This window comes from Phaenicophaeus curvirostris, chromosome 10 (assembly GCF_032191515.1).
Source record: "Phaenicophaeus curvirostris isolate KB17595 chromosome 10, BPBGC_Pcur_1.0, whole genome shotgun sequence".
In the NCBI taxonomy this organism is placed as follows: Eukaryota; Metazoa; Chordata; class Aves; order Cuculiformes; family Cuculidae; genus Phaenicophaeus; species Phaenicophaeus curvirostris.
This window is the reverse complement of record NC_091401.1, coordinates 24,212,669-24,238,060: the sequence shown is the minus strand read 5'-3', so window position 1 is coordinate 24,238,060 and position 25,392 is coordinate 24,212,669. Positions and strand designations below refer to the sequence as shown.

At 44.0% G+C, this 25,392-nt stretch overlaps 2 protein-coding genes across 5 annotated transcripts in view; one reads left to right on the top strand and one right to left on the bottom strand.

The window, feature by feature from the left end:
- KCNAB1 (potassium voltage-gated channel subfamily A regulatory beta subunit 1) overlaps positions 1-25,392 on the top strand; it is a 155,484-nt gene that overhangs the window by 66,564 nt on the left and 63,528 nt on the right. For 3 of the 4 annotated variants that reach the window (XM_069865146.1, XM_069865147.1, XM_069865148.1), the window contains exons 9-14: positions 802-887; positions 1,919-2,039; positions 2,551-2,645; positions 4,115-4,235; positions 4,954-5,042; positions 5,703-7,176. In XM_069865146.1, coding sequence (XP_069721247.1) covers positions 802-887; positions 1,919-2,039; positions 2,551-2,645; positions 4,115-4,235; positions 4,954-5,042; positions 5,703-5,792 — 602 coding nt within the window. In that variant the 3' untranslated portion in view covers positions 5,793-7,176. Of the gene's footprint in view, positions 1-801; positions 888-1,918; positions 2,040-2,550; positions 2,646-4,114; positions 4,236-4,953; positions 5,043-5,702; positions 7,177-25,392 lie in introns of those variants that run through there. The other variant, XR_011338108.1, reaches the window with a different exon arrangement.
- On the bottom strand, positions 8,016-11,446 carry SSR3 (signal sequence receptor subunit 3). Its single transcript, XM_069865156.1, has 5 exons — positions 11,242-11,446; positions 10,597-10,723; positions 10,014-10,112; positions 8,975-9,106; positions 8,016-8,519 (listed from the first exon to the last, which is right to left on the bottom strand). Exons 1-5 carry the CDS (start codon positions 11,378-11,380, stop codon positions 8,453-8,455), a joined length of 564 nt encoding a protein of 187 aa, XP_069721257.1. The 5' UTR covers positions 11,381-11,446; the 3' UTR covers positions 8,016-8,452.

The following is a 25,392-nucleotide window of genomic DNA, read 5'->3' as shown; positions in this document are numbered from 1 at the left end:
CACTACCTGGGCTACCCGTGATGCTGTGTATCTAGGGAGAAATCAGGCTTAACATTTAGTTGCAAATAGCAAGCAGGACTATTTTCTTTCCAGCATTAGTGAGGCATCACACCTGACTCCATAACCTCTCGGGCAACCATGAGAGAGAAACAATTTTTTCTCCTTCTCTTGCAAACTGAAGGTTATGATGAGTTCCCCCACCCCACCCTGAAGGCAGGGCTGCTCAGCAGAGGTCTGGTGGGTGGAAATTAAAGATTCTGTCCTGGCACACGTAGACTTTCAAGCTTCCTAAAGGAAAATAAGGACTGTGGGACTGCTGTGCTGAGGAGCTACACTGGGTTCTGCTCCTCCCGTGAGTGGTGGGGCCCTCGGCAGAGCAGGGTTCAGTTGTCCAGTTTTGTCATTTTATTGCTAGCATCCTAATATTCCTCGTAAAAAGTACCAGGATCAACAACATGCTTTTAGTAAACAAATTAAAAAATATATTTATCTGTTTATATTTCGACTGTGCTGCCCTCTTGTGTTAAATTTTAGAAGAAATATTATCGCAAGGCGGTGGTGGGCAATAGCCAGTGAGTAAAAGTGGTTTTTAAATAACTGCAGGTTAGAAGTCTATGTTTGCACTGTCAAGGCTTTTTCATCCACGCTTGAGCAAGAGAACCCAGCAGAAGTAGCGTTTAATGCAAAGCTGCTCAGGCTTGTCGGTGTACTTGACATTTATAAGTGTCTTTGGGAAGATTTGGTACTGAAAAATTTGCCTCTGTGCAGTTCTCATGTGCTTTTTTCCTTTCCCTCCTTTAGAAATTGTCCGAGCGATGACACATGTGATAAATCAAGGCATGGCGATGTACTGGGGAACGTCCCGCTGGAGCGCTATGGAGATCATGGTAGGGAAGCATTGATACTCAGCGATTCTTCTTCCAGGCTGCAGGGTCTGCTGAGAGCCCCACTGGGAGCTGAACCACAAGCGTGGGGCTGGGGATGTTTGCATCTCTTCACCTAAAATAATTCTAAACCCTGTTCCAGAATGAACCCAGTGTTAAGTTAGAGAAGAGGGTTCATCTTGTGGGTTTGGGTGTCTTGGCTTGTTTAATTGGGAGTTGACTCATTTCTGACTTCAAGACATTTGTTAAAGTGTCTGGTTGATGTCTGTGCCTGTGAACACTGATTCACTGTTTAACACGTGGCTCCTGGCAGTAGCTCCACGACCCACGGGGACCACTGGAGCCACTGCTGCAGTGGGAACGCTCCCACCCAGGGGAGAAGCCCCTGCAGGTGACACTGCTCTGCATGTCCAGAGGTGCATATGGGAAATAGCCCTGCCTGGCCGTAGGGACCTCCTAATTTTCTTTACTTGAAGGACGCTAGAACCGAGGGAACCAGTGTCCTACAGCTCATCCTTAATGCTCTGTTGTTGCCCAGAGAGGAGGGAGATGCTCCATCACTGAAAACACTCAAAGTCAGGTTGGATGAGTCACTAAACAACCTGATTGAGTTGAAGATGTCCCTGCCTATGGTAGGGGTGTGGGACCAAACCCAAGCATCCAATGATTCTAAGATATCTCAGGAGCATCCTGCTGGTCATTACTTTTTTGCAGTGGTGTCAAACCCCAACAAGCAAGCTTGGCACCGACCATCCCAGCGGGGAAGTTTGTTGCTGTGCTGGCACAGAAACACCTCTGGGCTGGAGGAGGCAGAAGGTGGGCACATGCCCTGCTGCGGTGGGCACAGGGGCAGCAGGGAGGCAGCACCAGCAGGGATGAGGCTGCATTTCTACAAGGATGTGCGTGGCTTTGCTCAGGGACAGTGAAACCTGAGTTCGTGGGCTCCTGCACACTGAAGGAGTGTTGTTGGCTGGCACATCGTGTCACACAAAATACTTAATGAAGTTTTATATCTCTTGATTTCTTTTCTCCAGGAAGCCTACTCTGTAGCCAGGCAGTTTAACATGATACCACCCGTGTGTGAACAAGCCGAATACCACCTTTTCCAAAGAGAGAAAGTTGAGGTTCAGCTGCCGGAGTTATATCATAAAATAGGTAAGGCTGGGACTGCTGTGCCTTTTGACTATTTCGTTTGCAGAATGAAACACAGAGGAGGCTGCCCTGGGGCTCTCAACGGGAATAGCGCTCTCCTCCCCTGGATCTGAAGTGGACAGACAAGAATTGATCTAATAACCAAAAAGAAAAACTGGCTTATAATGCTTCTGATAGAAATTGCTGTGCTTGCTTTCTTAGACTTCTCAAAGTCTAAGCACAGGCTTAGGAGATGCCTGAGCTGAGAAGCAGGATTCCAAGTACTTCGCTGCAGCAGGAGCCAGTACAGGGCTGCAAGCTCTCGCAATAAAGTTTTGGATGAATAAACCAGTCAGTTCCTTCCTTAAGGGCATCAGCAACATTTTCCCATAAGACACCAACTGAACATCACTGATGCTGGCAATGGAAACAAGCAGCAATTGCTTTGCCTTTTTTTTTTTTTTCCTCTAACTGAACCGCCTATTTTTTGATACTACTCTGATTTCTCCAAGTCCCCTAAAATCTTTCTCTGCAGGAGTTGGAGCAATGACGTGGTCTCCCCTAGCCTGTGGGATCATCTCAGGGAAATACGGCAATGGGGTCCCTGAAAGCTCAAGGGCTGCTCTAAAGGTATTTTTTCATTGTTGCATGTTCAAGAAAAGTGCATATGCTTGTTTTGTGAGAGCAGAAAAATAACAAAGGGAAAACAGATCCCTCGTGAGAAGGCTGGTCTGTGCGCTGCTGTATTGATAGATCAGCTTGGTTTCTCTGGCAACCACACTCCAAAGTGCAGGAGAATCTGGGTTATAAGGATGCTTCAGGTTCCCCACTGCATCGAGCTCATGGCTGTGAGCTGCCTGTGGGGCAGCACACGCCTGGAGCCAGGCTCTGTTGAAGGATGCTGCCACCTCTCTTACATTGCCTGGACATCATCCACGAGAAGGCACGATCCCTGGGTTTCTGTTGTGCTTGATGCTCCCAGCTGATGGTAATCAATGCAGCTGCTGTGACTTCAAAACCTCTCAACCATGTGCAGTGGCTAAACCAGACTTGGATATTATTTTTCAACCCACTTTTCCCAGGGCACCAGCCCTCCAGGCAGCAAGTGCATGGCTGGGGAACTCAGCCCCACAGCTGAGACCGCAGGTCTGGGGGACTCCCAGCTCCCCAAGAAACCTGTGGGTCTTTACCTTTGCCAGGGAAACTCTAACAGATTTTAGAGTTGTGATGTCACCACAGCACATGGTTTCTCCCACAGGTATCCTGCTTTTACTCTTATTGAAGGTTATGGGCTTTTCTCTCATATTGTGCTTGTGGCAGGCACAATTAATGGTTTTAATTTTATTTAGTGGTTTGAAAAAAGGCAGAGCATTAAAATGCCACAGATCTGGGAAAAAAAGGCTCAACCAAAAGGGTATTTGAGTTACTGTATCAGCTGATGGGCAAAAGCCAACGCTGCCTGACGAGTGCCAGCAGTGTGACGTACATCCCCGTGCTGGCTGTTGCTCAGCTTGGTGCTTTTTAAAGGAAAGATGCAGGCTGTACTGACTTGCTTATGAAGAACAGCATTTTCAAATGTGGTATTTCATTGCACTTGGGATTTTTTTTCCCAAAATAAAATACATTATTAGATCCAAATTAAATTCATGAGAGCAAAGCAGAATCAAGTTTCAAGTCTGGAGCTGGGAGAATTGAAATCTCAGCTTTGTTTCATTAATTTTCTAAACATGAACAGTAACAGTAAAGCTTGAACAAGATCAGATGTTCTTAATTTTCTGGGGGGAGGCAAGGTGTCAAAATCTGATTGACTAATACTTCACTTCTTTTCACTCTAATGGGATTTAGTGGCCCAAAAGTAAAACTGAGGAGGATTCAGACCAAGTCCATCAGCTGCATGAAGTCAGAGATACAGACGTAGGCTCTCAGAGGAGACATCCTGGTCTTGTTATAATTGCTTCAAGTAGCAAAGCCTCGTCTTATTTAGCTTCAATTACCCTCTGGATTGGATGTGACTTTTTACGAGCTGTTTATAATTGTCTTAAATTTTCCGTTTTGGAATATCAAAGCTAATAGTTGATTGCAATGTAATTCACCTCCAGTGCTACCAGTGGCTGAAAGAGAAAATCATCAGCGAGGAAGGCAGAAAGCAGCAGGGGAAGCTGAAAGACCTGTCGCCCATCGCTGAGCGCCTCGGGTGCACGCTGCCCCAGCTGGCTGTCGGTAGGTGATGGGACGGGGGACGACTCTCCCTGCACCTTCAGCCTTTGCTGTTGTCGCAAACGCAGCACCTACCTCGCATCGTCATAGGATGTTGAGGCTCTGGAGCGAGTCCAGAGAAGAGCAACGAAGCTGGTGAGGGGGCTGGAGAACAGGACTTTTGAGAAACGGCTGAGAGAGCTGGGGGTGTTTAGCCTGGAGAAGAGGAGGCTGAGGGGAGACCTCATTGCTCTCTCCAACTACCTGAAAGGAGGTTGTGGAGAGGAGGGAGCTGGGCTCTTCTCCCAGGTGACCGGGGACTCGATGATCTGGTGGGTCTCTTCCAACCTGGTGATCCTATGATTCTAAGATGCCAGAGATACAGGAAGAATCCTTAAAATGAAGGCCAAACTGACTTGTGGGTCTGAAGTACAGCTGGAGCATATGCACAAACACAAAAGAACAGGAATTTTTAAAAAGAGAAGGGTTTTGGTTTTAAATAAACATCTCTGCACTGATGAGAGATAAGGCTGAAAAATACCACTCACACCTGTTAGAAAAAGGATCCCTGGTGCAAATATTTAAGAGATGAACCCTTGTGCTTCACAACAGGGAAAAAACAAACCCTTCAATTAAGGCAACTGCTGGACCAGGGTTGGGTGGGATGCTGGAACATTAGGCCCTCGAGCAAAGGTGTGTCGTGAAGCCTCTGTTCCTGACCATCTTGTGACTTTATTCACAGCCTGGTGCCTGAGAAATGAGGGAGTGAGCTCTGTCCTTTTAGGATCCTCCAACCCAGAGCAGCTGATCGAGAACCTTGGAGCCATACAGGCAAGTGCAGGTGGTGGGGGCACCTCAACAGAGGTAGGGGGTTGGCTCCTGCCCAGCTCCCTTTGAAGGTGACCCCAGCACACCTTGAGTCTAGCCCCTTCCTTCTCTTCATATAGTTTTAATGCTTTGTATTTTGCTTCAGACACCTTCCAGTTCTAGCTACACTCATTAATTAGGCAAACCTATGGTGCTTTATCGTGACTTAACCACCATTTGTGGTTGTTATAGCCGTATCAGCAAAAAGAGGGTGGGGTGGAATCAGCAGGTTTAATGTATTGAAAAAAGCACACGACCTGATTCCAGGGTGTGTTGTGATATATTCAGCGCCACGTCTCCCACAGGGCACGTGTCCCTTGCACCCACCTTAATTATTATCTATTGCTTTTTCACAAACAAGAGCTTCCTCTTACGTTCTTGCCAGCAGCTTGCTTTCCACTGCAACTATGTAATATTGTGCATATAACGTTTAGAAGCACTTCTATGATTCTCTCACATGGTAGAGGTAATACAGTAGTTTTTTCCTTTAAGGGAGAGAGTTATTAGATGAATGTTTAAATATCTCCCATAAAAAACCTCCACTAACTGACAAAAATCTGTATTTAAATTTGGAAAAATCTTTAATGGAACTTTGATTAAACACCCGTTTTCTTCTGTCCCTAGGTCCTTCCAAAGATGACATCCCATATTGTAAATGAAATAGATAATATTCTGGGAAATAAGCCCTACAGCAAGAAGGACTACAGATCATAATGCAATGCATGAATTACCTGGACTGCATGGTTTAAAACGTGCTCTGTACAGAAGTACAGCCCCGAGTTAATATCTGGTCCTGAGAATCATTCAGCAGCTTGCTGCTCGGTGTCTACTGTCACTGGGTCCTTCGAGATGTGTGCTGTTGCTACTAATCTGCAGTGAAATTTAAAAGCACAGTTGATCTCTCTTCTAACCAAGAATAATCTTGTATTTTTCTTATCTTTGACTGAATTCATTAATTTTTACTTTACTCTTAGCACCTCATGCTTGTGCTGTGAAAAACACATGTAAAGCAAAAAATAATTTCTAACCTTCAGGTACTTGGTAACTAAAGAAGGATGTACAGATCTATTTTTTCAATGAAGAAAAGCCAGATACAACTTAAGGTTTTAATAAAACCCCATTTGGGAAATCTCAACTATAAAGTTTCTTCAGGTTAACAGAAAGAAGGGGCAAGCTCAAATTTTCTGTTTCCTTTTTTTTATGCTGAATATACGCTTCAGATTTTGTTTGCAGTTGAATAAGAGGCTTAGTTAGAAATTAGATAGCTCAGCTCCTAACTGTACAGTTACTTTAGCTGCAGTGTGCTCCTAGGAAGTATTTCTGAGTACAAGCCAGAAGAGCACAGTTGGAAAACCCAAATACGCATGTCAGGGTAATAAAAACAATGGCTGTTTACAAAAATTCCTGTTCTACATAAACCAGAAAAGCCATGATAAAACATTGGGGTTTCCATCTATAGAAATCTGCCTCTACTTCTGCCTGCTTGTAGACAGAGCTATTGCAAATTTCAGTATTCCTGAGCTGTCAAGGATGTAGATACTTATATATAATATATAGCTGCTGAAAAATACCAGAAAAAAAATCAGGTATGTACTTTCGTGAAAGGTCACATTTGCTTTAACTTGTTCTGGAATTGGGCATAAGTAGTAAATACTCAGTATTTTTAAGATGCATTTTAAACAGGTAGGGTTTTTCTGTGAGCATTTCATCCCTCTACAGCAGTTGATAGAAAGCACATGTATATGTGTTAATTTGCCCATCTCAAGAACCATGTCATATTTTTGCTTTGTAAAACGCACCTATAATTTTAGTAAACATTTTGTGCTGGTACTGAACAGCGTACTTGGGCCCGTGCTTCCCGGGGCACAGCTCTGCGCTGTACTTATAGGACCCTTGTATCCAGTCCTCTCAACTCCAGGACATCCGCAGAGTGCTCAGTGGGCCACATCAAGAGATACCAACACTTGAGTTGTCTTCTCCTGTATTTAATCCGACGACCTATGGTATGTGTAAATGAACTTAGCTGTATATTCAGAAACGCAGTCTGACTTTGACTTCTGCTTGGAGACAATAAAAGCATTTTGTGCATCTGATTTTATACTTAAGAGACCTGTTACTAACAGTGAGACTGATTTTGAAACTGCAGTGGTTTACATGGAAGACGGGCAAGTATTGTTCCACAAGAGAACACCAGTGTTCAGCTGTACCCGTGTCGGTAAGGGCCAGCGGAGTGGGTAGAGCTGAGGAGCGAAGGGGTGGGCTGGGCTGGCTGCGTGTCCCCAAGCGGGTACATTCACAAATGAGCACCAAGTTGCACTTGTCAGAAAGAGAAATTACAAACTCAGCAGAGTAACGCAAGCCAACACGCTGCCTCCCACGCTTAGAATCCTCATTTTGCTATATTTTACATAAATAGGAATCTTACTGAAGTAAAGATCAGCAAAGTAATTGTGATATTCAATCCGATTATAAGCTTCCTCTGTCTTCCCAGTTTAGGATTCTAAGTCTGTAATGGCAATATCTGTAACTTCTACAATAGAATTCCATTAATAGTAGAGGAGTTTAGCATTTAACAGAACAGCTGCTTTACTGATAGCATGCAAAAAAGGCAAAGGATTGCCTGATAAACCCATTATAAAGAGCCAGCTAAAGCATTTTTGTTAAGCTATACTAAGAAAAATGGCCATTTTTTTTATTTATGACTTTAGAGATAAATGGGAAAAAAAAAATTACATTGAAATCCCTTGAAAAGCATTTTTCTAGGAGGTTTAGGCTTTGTCCTGACTCCAAGTTACTTAAAAATGAGGAGTACTTCCAATAAAAACAGTACATATGTTAACTTGTAGAAGATTTCTCTCTTCTGGAAGCAAAAATTGTTGACAAACCAGTACCCACTGCTGGTCCATGAAAATATTTTAAGAAAGGCAATACAAGGAATTAAATGACAAAAAAACCTCTCCTTTTTATTAAAACTTCTCAAGTTACAATGATAAATGGTGGACTGTCACCTTTTTATGACCAACAAGTTTGGCTCAGTCATTGGATTTACCCAGGAATGCTGTTAAAGGTTTTAAGAGCAGCTGCTTGTGCGGCTGTGTGGCAGTTCCTCGCTGTGCGCTTGTCTAACAGCGTGTAGTGCAATCACACCTGTGAAAAGCTTCTGCAAGGTTATGTCTGGTAACTGCTCACACACCACTGCCTTTCACTGATAGGTAAAAATATCGATTAATTCATGTAAAGATATGGATGCACACCCTCCCCCCTATACCCTTGAGCAGTCATGCCATAAAAAACAATATTCCTATTCCATCTTTAAACTTTGTATGGCAGTTGAACCCTCTCACAGGAATAAACAGAGGTAGGATATTTTTTCTCTACTTGGATCCTGTAGATAGCAGAGCAATCAGTCCAGATGAGGCACTGATAGACAGAATATAGTTTCTGTAGTGAAAAGGTTAAGGACATTTACTTGTAAAGATACCATTTCTTCAATACAAGACATATAGTAGAAGTCTTATAAAAAAAAAATAATTGAAATAGTTTTTCTCTGTAGGAGCTCTAGAAGTGCAACATAACCTGAAATAACAGCTCGCAGTCAAGGCTGTTAGCAGGATACCCAAAGGCACTTAACTTCAAAATTAAGACACCCTTAAAGTTTAGCCTGTCCTCTTAAAAGTAGTAATACTACTAACTACTGCCAGTAGTTAAGAACTGCAGCTCTTTAATCAACATATGCAGCCCCAATTGGCAACAATTATTTACTAAAGTAACAAAAAATTTTCCTCCTGGATTTACTGAAACTGAACCAAGTAAGCTCACAACCCTTATGACAAATATAGCTACTACTGACAAACAGAAATTGGACTCTGGTTGCTTTATGTGGCAATAAAGGATACACAGTGGGGTTGAAGTTCTTCAGCACAAAAAACGAAGCAATGATGACCAAGACCAGAAAGAGAGTATTGTTGTAGAAGATGGAAAAAGTTGTTGCTTCGTAATCTGCCACTTCATTCTTCTTCCACAGAATTCTAGAGACAAATAAAGACACTATTTCAAATATATTTAATAAATGCACATCCTGGCACACCCATCATTACAAAGTGACTGGCATCCAGAGCCGCACTAAGCCACAGGTGGCTGCTCTCGTTGTAACCAACTTTTAAAGGGCAGACCACAACAAGAACTACCCGTCAACTCATTAGTTAAAGACAAAATCCTGCAGGAACTACGCACTTGTACACAGAAATGACTTACACTTGTTTTTTACCAGGTGCATCAAAACTAGCCCTTTAAGAAACAGATATTTTGTACCTGTTCCGTGCTACCAGTGAGCCTGGCAATTAGAAGGGAAGAAAGGCCTTATTGCTCCAAAAAAGCTGACAGTTCACATCCTTGCATCTTCTACATAATGGTTGTCTAGTCTGATGCACTCACCAGGCACGGCCTGGATATCAGTGCGAGCTATTCCTTTGGGAATCTGCACAGCGGGATGTGCCACTGAGAACCGCAAGAGGCAGCAAGTACAACCAGCAATGAGCAGTGCAGTCCAGCAGCATATGGAAACACTACTCTGAAGGAAGTTGCCTGTCACTTTGCAAAATACACTGCACGTCTGTCCTTAAGAAAAGGAGCTTTCCTCATTTCCACAGACAGCCGCGATGCTTACTCTTCAGTTATCAGAATGCCTGTACAATAAGCGAGTTTGCTTTGCAGCTCAAGGACGGAGAGGCTGCCTCATACGACCTTATTGATAAAGACCTGATAACTCATTTCAAATAAGCTTTACAGGTGAACAAAGAGCTGACAGTACAGCTTATGCTTACCAGAATACAGAAACAATAGCCAAGCAAGAGTTGCGAGTATCCTACCTAAAGCCTTAAAGATAGCAGGTGGCATTACAAAAAGGGAGAGAACAAAGAGAACAGAGAGCATTACCTTTCGTCCTTCTCCTTACGAGACATCTTCCTATTGTCTGCCTCAGACAGCTTGCGGGTAACTTCTTTGGAAACAGCATCTTCTCTTTTCTGTGCTACTCTGTAAGAAACACCACTGAAGTTAAAAAATAAGAACTGAAAAAAAACTGAAGTTACAGGAAGTTTTATCTACAGTGAGGAATAACAGTTCACAGAATCACAATCGTTTAGGTTGAAGAAGACCTTTAAGATAATCAAGTCCAACCATAAACCTCACACTGCCAAGCAGGCAAGACACGAAACAGTTCTGCCATGTTGAAGGAACAACAAGCGATAATCAAATTACCAAAAGTATTTGTCAAATGTAGTCTGTGCCAACACTCACAAGAACAAATGTAGTTTTGCTGTTTGTTGTACACTTTGCTGACAAGGCTTGTCTATTCCAATAAATGCAAGAGAGATGACAGAAACTAATTAAGAGACACTTCTGTGTGAAACAGTTTTTGGACTAACATTTCAAACACTCTTACTCATTAAAAAAAAGTGATAAATACTGGTTTTGTTAAATTTTTTAATAATAAATTTTACTTCAAACAGCCACTTACTTGTGTTTGAGAACAAACTTGACATTCTTGTACGCAAAAGCAACTAGGTAGGTACTGATGAGGGTCATCACGCTGTAAAGAACTGCAGACTGAACAAGATCCATGTGCCATATCCTCCAGTAAAGCCCTTAAAAGAAAAAAGGGACATTTCAGCGTTCATTTTCTCCAAGCAAAACACCCTCACTGGAGTCCTATGCAGCTTACAAGCTCTGCAATTAAAAAATACTTCTAAACAGAGAATTCCACTTTGCTTTTGGCTGAAAAGGGCTTTGTGAGACCACGTCAAAGTCGGCTGCGCAGCAGCCCCAGCTTCTGGCAGCGACGCAAATGACACGTCAGACTTCCAGCAGCAGCTCGACCACCTTCACGAACACACAACCACCTCCCCGCCCGCTGCTCCAGGCGGGACCGGCTCCCACGGCGGATCTAACACAGCACAGGGACACCCAGGATGATGCTGCCTGGGGTGGGCTCAGCGCCGGCGGGGCCCAGGGAGAGGGAGCGCTGACAGAGCCCAGGACCCGTGGCCGGCGCGGGGTGAGGAGCCCGAGACGGGCTAGGGGAGCCCCCGCCGCCTCTCCCGGGGCCTGCACCGCCCCCTCGCCCGCCATCAGCACCCCCACCCCGGGCCCCCTCGCCGCTCACAGATGGGGATGGCGGAGACGATGAAAGCGTTGCCGAAGAAGAGCGCGGAGGACTTGGCGGAGAGGTTGCGGCTGAAGTCCTGCAGGAGCAGATCCTCCTCCGACTGCTGCCGCCCGCCGGGGCCGCCCTTGGGAGCCATGCCGGGACGAGGCCGCCACCACCACCCTGCGCGCCGCGGCTGCTTCCGGCGGCGGCACGCGGCACTTCCGGGAGGGCACGCGGCACTTCCGGGGGGCGGTGCGCGCCAAGAGGGGGTGGGCCTCGACCCTCCAGGCTGCGGGGGGTGTTGTGAGCCCCGGGCCCTGCCTTGTGCCCCTGCCCTGAGCCCTGGGCCCTGCCTTGAGCCCCTGCCCTGAGCCCCGAGCCCCTGCCCCAGGCCCCTGCCCCGGGCCCTACCCTGAGCCCCGGGCCCCGCCTTGAGCCCCTGCCCTGAGCCCCGGGCCCCGCCTTGAGCCCCTGCCCTGAGCCCCGGGCCCCGCCTTGTGCCCCTGCCCTGAGCCCCGGGCCCCGCCTTGTGCCCCTGCCCTGAGCCCCGGGCCCCGCCTTGTGCCCCTGCCCTGAGCCCCGGGCCCCGCCTTGTGCCCCTGCCCTGAGCCCCGGGCCCCGCCTTGTGCCCCTGCCCTGAGCCCCGGGCCCTGCCTTGTGCCCCTGCCCTGAGCCCCTGCCCTGAACCCCGGGCCCTGCCCTGAGCCCCTGCAGTGAGCCCTGAACCCCGGGCCCTGCCCTGAGCCCCTGCAGTGAGCCCTGAGCCCCGAGCCCCTGCCCCGGGCCCTGCCCTGAGCCCCGGGCCCCTGCCCCGGGCCCTGCCCTGAGCCCCGGGCCCCTGCCCCGGGCCCTGCCTTGGGCCCCTGCCCTGAGCCCCAGGCCCTGCCTTGGGCCCCTGCCCTGAGCCCCTGCCCTGAGCCCCGGGCCGTGCCCTGAGCCCCGGGCCCTGCCTCTGTCCGTGCCTGGCGCCCCTGCAAGGAGCAAGGCACTGCAGGGAATCGGCCTGTTTACCCTTCATGTTTTTTCATCTGGCCAAACCCAAATGCCAGCTTCTATAGAATCAGTACAGAAGCTGGCACAGTGATCTTTTAATTCATTTGGGTAGAAGCCCCGCTGAAATGTTGGGGTTTTAACAGTCACAACTTGCTATGAGAGTGTGGAGGGCTAGGGCTTGCCGATGGGGTACAGCTTTTACAGCCTCGGGAATGATGCCCCGATGGCCTGGGGTGACTAGTGCTCCTTGTGTCTTGGGACAGCAGCTTTCTTTAAGGTGTTTAACAATTCTGAGGAAACTGTATTTAACAAAATGTGTATCTCTTTAAAATTTAATCTAGGTCATTCTTTCTACTTATTTCTTCCATCTCCTAATATTCTTTGCTTGCAAGGAAAGATAGCAGGTGCACGCAATGAGGAAATGCAAGCCAGAAATAAGGTTATATATGACCAAAAATCGTAATTCATTATGATGGTGACTTATAAAGCGTTTCAGGGTAGTAGGACTCTGTTGTTTGACACTGGAATAAATTTCTAAGACCAAATTGGGAGTGGACTTCCATGATTCAAAGTGTGCTGGACATGGAGTGTTAGCAGAATGGTCTAGCTGATGGCATAAACAGGTTGCTATGGGTGTTCTGCTTCTGCTAACGAGATGTCCCTTCCTGGCTTGGGAATTCTGGCTAGGGATTCTCAAGCCAGGTTAGCTGATGGTGGTGGTGGTGGCACAGAAGGCAGGCTGGTGGCTCCCCACTTGCTGTAGTTGGACACCCAGCTTTCGCCCCCCCATCCACCCGTGTCGCATGGGCAGAGGTACCTGTCTGTGGCTGGGAGAAATGCCACAGGTCACGTACAAGCAGTAGGAAACGTGTGTTCTGTGCCTTAGTCAGCAGGTGGTGTGTGTCTCCTGTAGCTGCAGTTACCTGCCACGTTTTGCTCTTCTCTGCCCAGATCCTGACGTTGCTATTGGTCCTCAGATGCTTCTGATGCTGTTGAGCCGTTGGTGATGGATGGGGCTAAAGCCGAACATATTCTCTGACTTTTCAGCTAACCTTTTTTTCAAAACTTCAGCTCCTGAATCATAGAATTGTAGGATCATAGAACTATTAAGGTTGGAAAAAAACTCTAAGATCATCCAGTCCAGCTGTTAGCCCAACACCACCGTGCCTGCTAAACCAAGCGCCACGTCTATATGTTTTTTTAACACCTTCGTGGATGGTGACTCCACCATTGCCCTGGGCAGCCGTCTCCAATGCTTCACCGCACTTCCAGGAAAGACATTTCCTAATATTCAAACGAAACCTCCCCAAAGACAACTTGAAGCCATTTCCTTTCGCCTGGTGCTCCACAACACGGTGCTCAGCCAGTGATAAGCCCGGTATTTCTCACCAAGGCAATGGGCCATCGGCTGCTGCTGCTCACACCTATTCCTATGTAAATCGAAGCTTGGTGGGAAAGGGTCCCACCCGCAGGGAGGGGCGGGCAGGACTGGTGACCCAGCCTGGCCGGCATACCCGGTATAAAAGCTTAAGGATAGCGAGGAGTGGTCTTTTTCCTATGGCCGAGGGTGTCTCTCTGTCTGTCTGTCCGTCCCTTGACCCATCCTCGTGTTCCCGGGGCCATCTCCCTCCTGCTACTTGTCCAGTCGAGGACCTTCCTTGCTCCATCCCTCCAGCAGTGACGTGTGGTCAGCGAGGAGTTTGAGCTGGATCTATACTCGTATGTATTCCATTATTCCTTTATAATTGTTATTATTACCTCCCTTTTCTTATCATTGTTGCATTAAAGTTGTTCCAGTATTTCCAACCTGCGAGTCTCTCATTTCCCATTCCCGAAAAAGGTCCCAGTTTAGCCACTGACCTGTCCGAGGGGGGCTAAACTGGGACGCGTTCCCACACCTAATTGGATTATAATACTGTTTTAACTGTATCTTCCTAATTTCCAAACATTTCTGTATTGTCTTTAAAGTGGAAAAAAGCAACCAACCAACCAAACAAAAAATCCCAAACCCAAAACACCCCAAAACAAACGAAAGTTTGTTTAAAAATAATAAGAAATTTGACTTTTAAAATGAAATAATTTTCTTTTGTGGAAATAATATTCTCTTGTGGATCCTGTGTGATCTTGAGATCATCAGAGATCACAGAATCACCAGGTTGGAAAAGACCCATCGGATCATCGCGTCCAACCATTTTTTAGTGGATTGTTATTTCAAGATCTTTAAGCACCTAAAGATCCATGCCTATATTTCACTGGACTTGGAAAATGGCACGACTTTCACTGGTTCCTTTCTTTTTTATGCGTGTCTGCTACATGAAACACGTGGATCCCTCTTCCTTCTAAGGTCTCTGTTCCATATGTCCTGCCTTTCTGGGTTATAGTAACCTTTTCTGCAATGGCTTCAGCAGTTTCTGGCTTCCACTGGTGGGGAATGCTGTTCGCCTGCCAGATGGCATTCTGAAACTTGTCCTGAGGATGCTGTTCCAGCAGGAGTGGAGAGCAGCTGTGGTGTCTTTGTATAACACGGTAATACTAAATGCATAGTAGGTAACATCATAATTTGATCAATGTTAGCACTCATAACAATTTTCCTATGAAAGAAGGCTGTTGGAGTTGTATAAAGTAGTTGAAAATTATGGGCAATATTAAGTCTAAGATCGTTTTAGGATTCAGATGTGATCATTGACTCTGTTCTTGCACAGATTTCTTCTCATCTAGATAAATTTGTGTTGTGGTGGAAAATGATTAAGTCTAACTTTTTGTTCGTGGTTTGGGTTTACATGGGCAGGTTGCTGTTCCTTTTGGAATAAAATCTGCCTGGTGACCATCTGTCTCTCCAAAAGATTAAGTATAACATTGTTTTAGGCAGTGAAATGATGAAAGATTTTCCTGAAAAAACAAACAAGTGCTTTTGCTTTTTTAAAAATCCTGGCACCGGTGAACTGTAGCTTTAAGCAGAACACTGAATACAGAAACTGTCCGTGAAACTTCACGTTCGCTTTAAATATGTCATAGTTGCTTCCCCAAAAGTGAATTGGGCCACCAGCTTCTGTCAAAACAATTCAAGGTTTTGTTTAAGGGCCTAAATCTGCATTGTGCTGACTGCATCTTGTCTGCATCCTCATTCAGAAGCCGTGGGAACAGAAGGCTTCAAAATCAGAGGAACAATGGCTCCGTGACCCAAAAGCGAAGGTTTTCCCGATAGTAGAAATATTAGTGCTGTTATCTTTGTAACTCACAAAGCACGTTCCTTACAAATTAATTTCTAAAACACAGAAGCAGTGATAAATATTTTGGAAACACGGGTTATCTTTACTGCTCTCACTTTTGCCCTAAATCTAAGATGAACCTAGCTTAAAATTTTAGACAAGGGCAGTGGCGTTTCCCAGCAGGATTTGTTTTGTTAATTTTATTGTTGCCACGTATCTGTGTGAAGTATAGGCTCCAAACACACTTGGGTTGGATGGAGAGTAGAATCTCCAAGGCTGGTGATTAATAGTAAATAAGTCTGCTCTTTAGCAAAGTTTTATTTCTTGTCTTCTGTGCTAATATGAATTGTAATGTCCCAACATTTAAGAATGTTTTTCATTAATATGACCCCCCCAATGGATCTATAACTTATTACTAGGGTTCTTTTCAGCTGGTTAATTTGTGCCATCTCTTCTGTGTGCTGTTGAAATCCTAAAAGAATCCCTCATGTGCAGAAAGGGGTATTCCTGTAAGACAGCAGGAGCAACCTCAGGTGGGTCAAGAACAGAACCAAAAAGCTGTTGTTGTTGACAAGAATGGCTCTTCCCGTCACAGGAACAGCACCAAGAATAGATGCCCTAGGACTGGAGGGCTGTGACTCCTTGTAGCTCACACGCAAACAGCAGTACAGTGATACGGAGTGGTTCTGACCAGGTACTGGTTCCTTTCCTCCTGCGCATCTCCAGCAGGTCAGTGCAGGAATACTTAGGATGTAACTGATGTCTGGACTGTATGGGAGATGGGAAGAGTTGGGCCTTGGTGGGGTGTATACCAGAGGTTATTTATGTGGCTGTACTTACGTAGCCAACAATCTTGGACATCATGATAATTATTTGTTAGTAACATTCTGAACATCTGTTTATTTCTCGCCCTCTTTTTATTTATGCGTCCCATCCAATTAATGCATTACGGAATCTTGTGTAGCAGTTCTTTCAAACTGCATTTGCTGTGTTTTATGTTGCATACAGTGACCTTTCTGTCAGATTCTGATTACACTTGCCCAGCTATGCCTAAACCCCCGGGAACACACACAGATTGTTTCTGCAAGTAAGACTTCTCAACAGCATTGAAAATTCTGTATTGCTTTGAGCTATGGTTCTTGGCATAGCTCTGCTGAGAAGATTACAAGCTCTTACAGCTTGATGGTTTATACAGTCCTAATCTAATTCAAAGGCTCTTGATAACTGGTTTTTAGCTTGCGAAACCTGTGGAAAAAAAACTCCTGTGAGATTAATGCATTGTGTGTGAACAGACCAAATAGGACCATTTTTTTGCTGTCATCTAGTGCTAATATTAGGACATTCCAGTATTTCTTATGGGTAAGTGAATTGCTTTGTCATTCGTTACCGTGGTAGCTGACATCTTGTTTAACTGAAGAATTTTTAAAAACCTTCAAGACAGAAATGTGCCTTTTTCAGCACAGCGATTGCTATCACATTCCAGCAGGAACAGTTGTATTGAAAAGAAATACCGACTGGCAAGAAATACTGACTGGCAAGAATCCTCTCTTGAGTCCCACAGAAAATAATATTTGGGATTAAAATACATGTCACCCCAGTGGTGATTACAGCTGATCTCTGTGTTGTTGTACAATTCGTGTTCATAAAAGTTGCATAGAACATTGTGTGCTGTGTGGAATTACAGTGCACGCCCTTCATATCTCTATAACAAAACAAATGTTCTCCGCATGGACTTTGAAACACCCTCTCTGTTCTTTGCTTTTATAACATTAGTTTGTCAGAGTATATCTTCAGAGATGCATTTAAGAGATACCCGATATTTTAAAATTGTTTGTTTCAACTGGTTATAGAGTGTAAGACAGCAATGTGTTGAGCTGTCTTGCAGAAAAGGAGAGCCTCATTTCTTTGATGTTGTCTCCAGATGCTCTCACATGTTTTTTTTAATAGCGCTGGTGGTGTATATTCTGTTGTACTTGGTGGTGGGGGGTGTATATTGTCTTCTTTTTAAGCTTATTCTAAAAAGGGTAGTGTGCCTTTGTCCTTATGTCAGTGTTTACCATGGATTTGATGATTTACAGTTGAAGCATCTGTGCACTCCCTTGCATCCTCTTTGGAATGGCTAGTTGTAATTGTATGTAGCACAGACTAGCCTTGCACAACGCAAACATTGGAACTCATGATGGTAGTACAAGTTTCACTGTAATGGTCTGTACAGAATGAAGTACATAGGATTCACATCCAGCCAGCTTTAGAACTTCAGGTAATGGTTGAGCTCAGGTATAATTCATAAAAAGTCTGGAGATAAGAAGAAATCCAATGAATACTAATACTGAGGTTTCTGTAGGATTCAGGCTGGGTGTAGCAGTGCTAGCACTGAGAAGGACCTCACTTCCTAGCTGGGACAGAAAGCTCTCACAGGACACTTCTCACAAGGAAGCAAGGTCCAGGTATGTGCAGGTGTGCTCTGCAGCAGCAGCACTAGGTCCTGGGAGTCAGCTGTGGAGCAAGACCTATCGGGTAGGACAGGAGCCAGGCTAACTACAGGGAACCACTCTGGTGCCTGCAGTCGTCTGGTTCTTCTCCAGGTTGGATCTGCTGAGCTTAATGTAAAGCCCACGTTATGAGAAAGCAGATCAAAACTTCTGTGGCACAGCTGTACAGGAATGTTCTTGGCAGCAGGACAGCTGCATGCCCGTGATCATCTCGAGCATGGTGCAGATTGGAGCTAGCGCTGGATAGAATTGATTCAGGCTCCTTTCATTCCCTGTTGGTATAGATTGGAGATGGATCCATCCACAGAAAACAGAATTAGCTTGATGTTTTCTAGTGGGCCAGTCATGGCTAGACTCAACCTGGACCTATGTATTAGAGGAAATTCTTCCATGGTATGTTTCTTTCCTAATTAAAAAAAACTTAGGAAACGTAAAAGAAAAAAATAATCTTCATGAGCAGAATTAACACAGCAAGGCAGTATGTCCTGTGCCCTTGTGGAATGCTGAATTCAGCAACACACAGATTGCTGAATTCTAGAAATAAAGCACTTATAGTGTACTCCCACACAATTATCCTTCTGTAAAGAAATTTTCTTTCAAATGCATATTCACATTCTAGAATGTGGAGCAGAGCATCTCCCCTACTCATAGTCACCTAAGGCTATTTCAGACAAAGAACATCTGCTGAATATAGCAATCTTTTTGCCGTTTTCTGCACGATATTATCTAATGCTGTGGTTTATTTATGAGTTCTGCGGACTGTATCCATCCAGCTGCTCCCAATATCCACAGCAGGGAGGCTTTGGGAGTCAACTGCATGCCATGCAGTGCTGAAGGGAGACATGCAGGATTTCTAAAGCAATATGTGCATCTCTTTTAGTTGGTTCCTTACACAGGTATTAGGCAAAATGAAGGATTGCATTTTCTTCCACATGGTTTTGTGCCATTAATTGGGCTTAAAACTTCACTGCGTACTTCAGCTGCTCTGGAATTGTGCCCCTGGATAACCATGATATGTTTGTGAATAATTTCTATTATTATTGCCCTTTTCAGGAGGCACAGTTAAGTTTGAAGATTTGAGCGTTAACAATATTTCCCAAGCGACAGATTTTTGTTCTTCATCTCCTGCACCTTAGAGGAAAAATGTTTTCTTGAATTTAGTTTTAACGTCTTCGCTTATTTTATTTTTAATTTAAGATGTGCATGGTGCCGCTTTCCTCCTTGCTGTTTGAGTCATACAGAGCTTGGGAGAAAGAGCAGTCAAATCTATAATAGCTCTCCCTTTTGTATTGTAAGGATTGACCTTTTCAAGAGATTTTACGGAGATCTTCATTCACACCTTCAGCTTTTCAAGGGTGTCGCAGGTCTTTGTAGAATCAGTGTTTTACAGGGTAGAGAAAGCTCTAATGAAGTTTGCTGCAGAGAGCAGCTTTTAGCTGTTTTTTCACATGTAAAATACTGTGGGACTGTTACCTTCCAGGTCTCCCTTTATAATTCGTGGGAATTTTGGTTCAAGAATGGACGTTATTTACATGTAGATAGTAAGCTACCTGTGTTTTTGTTAGCTAGAACTAGCTGTTAATTTTAGAACTGTTTAAATTTTAGTTGGCCAACACTGCCATTCTAAAGGAACTTCCCATTCTGTTTAGTTTAAAAAGGAGTCATCCTCGAGGAGAAGGATCAAAGCATTGTCATACATCCACACCTTAGTGCTTACCTTGTGGCAGGATCCATGTGTTCCAGAATCATCATCGGTTTAGAATTAACCTTAAATATCTCAAGAGTTACATGGTGTTATTTAGTTGAGGATGGCAAACCTCTACCTTGGCCTTCACTACGTCTACATGGCTGTTAATGATCTAAGAGACTTCCACAAGAGGGTGCACCACTTCAACAAAAACCCATGTAAACCAAAGGCGTGTGTCTATTGTCTTATCATTTTATGTATTTACTCACATTATCTAAATCAACTTCAAAACTGGATGAATGCTCTAATGTCCCAGAGAGGCTCTCTGGTCTGTAACAGATGCACGACGCTTTGTGGGTGAGCAAGTTGGGAAGTTTAATTTTGAACAAGAGACACTGTTTCTATGAGTCCTGCTGATGCGGATGAAAGGCTGTATTCAGACTCCAGTCACAAACCACTATTTAGACTTTTTGGAGTTTTTTTAGTACTGACACGTGTTGCCTGTCCCTAATTTATGCTTGATGCCCTGAAAATGCCCACTGTATGTATTGAAATACTAAAGTTTGGGGATTTTATTTATTTTTTTATCTAGTTATTTATATTTATTTTTATTTTGAAGCATCATTAGTTTCCCCATTTAACTGGAACAACACTGGATAGTACAGCTGCAGAAGAAAAGCCCATCTAGCAAGGTGACTTCTTGAGAGAATGCTGACTTGAGTATGACTTGATACTATTTTTTTCTGTTTCTAATTTGTGATATAATTATTAACAGGCTGAGAGAGTTGGGATTGTTCAGCCTGGAGAAGAGAAGGCTCCAAGGAGACCTTATAGCAGCTTCCAGTATCTGAAGGGGCTACAAGAAAGCTGGGGAGGGACTGTTCACAAAGGCTTGGAGTGATAGGACGAGGGGCAATGGGGATAAACTGGAGAGGGGCAGATTTAGGCTAGATATAAGGGCGAATTTCTTCACTATGAGAGTGGAGAGGGACTGGAACAGGTTGCCCAGGGAAGCTGTGGCTGCCCCATCCCTGGAGATGTTCCAGGCCAGGTTGGATGGAGCCTTGGGCAGCCTGATCCAGTGGGAGGTGTCCCTGCCCATGGCAGGGGGGCTGGAACTGGATGATCTTTGAGGTCCCTTCCAACCCAAACTATTCTATGATCCTATTTCTTGTTTTGTAAGATAGATGGAAACTCTTAGTAACCTTCTGCTAAAGTCATATAATGTTGCTGGACTGGTATGCAGTTTAATGCTAGAAGTATTAAAGTGTTCGGCTGCATGTGTGGGACAAAGTTCTAGGTCTGTTCCTCTAAGGCTGCACTACTAGGACAGTAAGATAATTCTGCAGAAATGATTAACTGATTTCCTGGGAAAACGGCTTGCTTTTGAATCATGCATTGAATCATAAATCAGTTACAGAGATAAGATTATCTGACAGTCAGCACAACGACATGTGGCGATATTTACATAGATAACATAAGATATTTTTTTTTTTCCTGAGAAATGCTGGTTTTGCCAAACTTTCAGGTTTTATTAAATAAGAAACAGAATAGTGTGCTTCTGAAACTTTTAATTCCTAGTGCAAGATATTAAAAGAAGGTGAATTTGAGACCAAGGCAATTAGTATTTTTTGTTACTGCCAGCTGTAAATATAAAAGTTTGGTCTGGATTCAGAAGGTTTCATTTCCTACTATTGATGAATTGGAACTATTCTAGTTTCGATGCTTTTCTTTTAAGTAGCATAAAGGAGAAGAATATGAAGTTTCACTAAAAAATCATACCTATACAGTGACTACATCATTTAACTAGCAAGAAGATTTTCATTTTGAAGACTGAACTAGCCACCTTCTTCCATTTACACCAGTTCTGGATTACTGTGCAAGCATATGAGGGCTTGGGTTTTTTTACTTGCTTGTGGATAGTAACAGAAGAATAATCCGTGTGTTTATTTTTCTTAAAACCACTGTGGTTTTAGGTCATTGTTGCCCTCCAAAGAGCCAAATGCATTAGATCTGCAATACTGCTCGATATTGCAGATTCCTGGCTCTATCAGATAGCAGCAGGGCACAAGGAGGAGTAGTTACTATCGTTATTTACCAACTGCTCATCTTGCTCTGAGTATAATGGCATTTTCAGAAGCATTCTGACCATGTGTGGAAGTCAGCCTTTTTCAAAAACACAGCTACACAACACAGATGCCGCCCAGCAAAGTGGAGTCCCATTGCTTTTCTAGGCTGTGGCATGAAGATTTGCACTCCCCAGAGGTCCTTCTGACCTGATATTACATGTACCAGCCTGGCCAAATTTGACGATGTTGACTGTTTCCAGTGAAAGGAGACTTTAATTAACCAAAATTTCATCTTGGCATCTTTGGACCTTGAAATTTCTGCACTCATAATCTTCAGGAGAGACTGGAGCGAGATGCAGCCCACTAGGTGTCCCTCCAGCAAAGGCTACCAGAATCCAGGTGGTGATAAACCATTGCTCCTCCTTTTCAGTAGTGAAAACATATAAGACACTTCTTTTTTCACTTCTAAAAAAAAATCCAATTAAAATTACCAGTCTTAATACTAAGAGGGAGCATGAAAATATGCACAGGAAAAATAAAGAATATTTTAGTTATGCAACTTAGAGGAAAAAAGAAATCTATATATAATAGGTTGAGTCTGTTGACATATCATGTGATTAAAAATGGACTATTGCAAAAGGCTTAATAGGTATGGAAGAGTTAGCACGCCCTGATAACAGGGTGATCTGATCAGAGATTCTCTTTTCCCATCTGTTAACTTAAAAACTGTCTACATCATTGACTTTTCTTGTTCCTTGGTACTTCCCTAACCTGACTTGCTGGCACATGTCCATGACAGAACACGGATGGGGCTTGGAAGCTTATTGGAAGGTGATCAGCACTTTTCATCAAGCATTGGTGTGGAAATGAACCATCTACTTGGTTAATTTTAAAGCATTAGGGTAAAAATTAGCTACAGAGATGAATTCCTGAGTTTCATATTGATTTCCATAATAAACATACGACTCGTGTTCAGTACTGTGAAACATTAATGGATTGATTGCTATTCCACTGCTAAATAAGTCAGAAATTAGTATTTTCGCTAAAATAAAGGTATGATTTTGTGGTCTGTTTTCTACTGCAAATAATGATAAGGATTTAGTAGCTTAAGAATAACAACTTTAATTCCTTTTCTTATTGTGAGCATTCATATCTGCTGCTAGAGAGCAAGTAAAGAGGCATACACGTTGATGTGGTCTTTTCCCTCTGATTTGATGGCAGAAGATCCCTTTGCACAGCTCAGTGTTACCTTTATGCGATGAGAACCATAGCTGACTTTCCCCATGTGTTATTGCAAGTGTGGACGTCTTGCATCACCAAGGCCCTTTGTTTTAACTTTCCTTCTGGAACCTTTAATTTCCCTTGAAAAGTACCTTGACATCAGTTTCTGATTGTTTCTTCCACAGTGTGAACCTTAAAGGGAGTGTGCTAACAACCGTTGTGAAGAGTCAGTTTGCAAGGTAAAGGCATCCTGAGAACATGTGAAATACAGCTGTGGAAAAGGTTAGACCTCGATTTCTGGCTCTCTTTATTAATTGGGTTATATCGGTGCCTTCTTACTAGCGCTTGATTTTCAAATGGTGGCATGTTCCACTCAAACTTGTTGGGAAGGGACAACTTGCTCAAGATAGAGAATGTGGAGTCTAACAGTTTTCTGCTGGATTATTTAGCAGAAATACATTGAGCTAAAATAAGAGCTTGTGGCAGTGAGTGTTCCTCTCCCTTCTCCTTGCTGAAAACACAAGGACCAAGAGTCTGTGCAAGATAGTCTTGAGCTGCAATGGCTTAAGAGGAACTGAGAAATTGTAGTGCACCTTTTGTGTGCCTCCTTGTTCCCCAGCATCCTTCCAGTTTCCACAGCACATGCTGACTTCACTTCATGTGAAACAGCAGAAAAGGACATTTAACCTTCCTGGAATTGGTTGCTTTTAAGTAGTTAAGAGTGCTCATCGTGCGAATATTGAGTTAGAGAAGGAGGTCATGTTTCTCTCACTGGAAAAAAATGTGTTGGAGCCTGAGAACTTCTTTTTTAGTGTGGACATTTAAGTCAAAGATATTACCCTTCTTTCATGAGGGAATATGTGAAGTGTGCATACTGATTATTCCATTATTTGGAAGTCAGAACTGTAAATTGTTGCTTTCACTCTGCTGCAGTTTACCATCTGAAAGAAATAATTAGAGCTTTCTTTTTCTTGCTTAAGATTTAAACGTGTATTTAGAAATGAGGTCATGCTTTCATGGTGGTCACAGTTTCTTTATATATTTGTGGGGGGTAGCCTCAGAAGTGGGTGTATGATCTGATGGTGTGCCGTGATGTATTTCCTTTAATTATACATTTGTTTTGAGAAAGATGGTTATTCCAGGCCTCCTCCTTTCCTCAGTTACATCCTACACTCCCACTGCAGTGGGAGTTGTGCGTACCTTAGTGTGTGGTTCAACCATATGTGCTTCTTATTTATATCTCATGCATGAAATAAGCTATTGCAAACAGATGATTTCTGCTCTGGTAATAGAAGATAAATGCAAGTGTGTGTACAGTTCTTGCTCACTAAATGAGGATATGACACATTGCCAGTCACCGTGCTTGGTAAAGCTCTTGTTTTGTTGAGTGCAGACGGTGCAAGGCTGTGCCTGTCTGATGTTTCAGACATTCAGGAGTTCCATTAATTTACAGATGATAATTTGTTTTCAGCTCCGGCAGATACGGATGCCTTCTTTACTCAGCCTCTATTGTGTCATTCTATAAGAAGTTGGCTCCAATTGCATGAACCTCAATTTGTATAATTTGTTCTAGAAATGGCATATTCTCCCTGCATTGTAAATGCAGCTGTGCGGTGTTTTCAACACACACTGTAAAGCTCATGCTGTCTGAGAATGAGTTTCCTTCCAGATGCCTGTGTTTTCTGTATAAGTAACTTCATAAAATCACTCGGCATAAGGAATGAAAGACTGGTTTATTTAAAAAGAAAACAATAACACATCTAATAGTTGTTGAAGCAACATAAATTTGACATTCTGAAGTTATATACCTCTTCAGAAGTTGTTTCATCTAGTCAACTTAGTGTTGCAGATGCGCTTAATTCTGGTGGTGTCAAGTCTGTGTGAATTGATGGGCACGTCCTATGAAAATTTCCTATGGAGACACAAGCATGTGATTCACCAGGAAAGCATCCCAGGCCAGCACACCAGCAGCTGAGCTGACCCGCCGTGCGCTCACACACGCTCAGCGCGCAGCCAAGAGATGACAGCACCCAAATGGCTTTTGGGCAGCAGAAAGTGAACCGGGCTCTTTATGAATTCCACCTACAAAACATGCCATGTAAATAAATAGCAAGTGACTGTAATTTGTTATATTTGCTGTACTTCATGCTTTCTTTTCCAGAGTGTGTGGCAGGCAGCACCGAGTGCAGGCTCGAAGCCCAGCAGCCCTGTGCAAGCTCACACCGGGTAGGCACGGAGAGTGAGTCACGGTGACTTTGTTCCAGGATGGGCTTTTGGTTTGCTCCTTAGTCATTAATTAGTGCTCTTTGAGTCGCTTACACTGTGAAATTCAGTAACGTTTGGAAGTTGAGAGTGCTATCTTTGTTCTGGACTGTTTATTCCACCGTGCTGCGTGACTTCTGAGCTGACCAGCTTGCATGTCCTGGGAAGCGGCTCCCTCCTGGCGTGCCAGCACACACGCACGCCTGTCCCTGCGCTGTCACAGGCGGTTTGTC

Excerpts from the sequence above, each read along its gene's own strand:
- SSR3 (XM_069865156.1), bottom strand. The coding sequence starts at position 11,380 with ATGGCTCCCAAGGGCGGCCCCGGCGGGCGGCAGCAGTCGGAGGAGGAT. Across the intron at positions 10,113-10,596 it reads AAGTTTGTTCTCAAACACAA|AGTAGCACAGAAAAGAGAAG; the intron begins GTAAGTGGCTGT and ends TGTTTCTTACAG. Across the intron at positions 8,520-8,974 it reads AAGAACTTCAACCCCACTGT|AAACTATATTCTGTCTATCA; the intron begins GTATCCTTTATT and ends TTTTCACTACAG.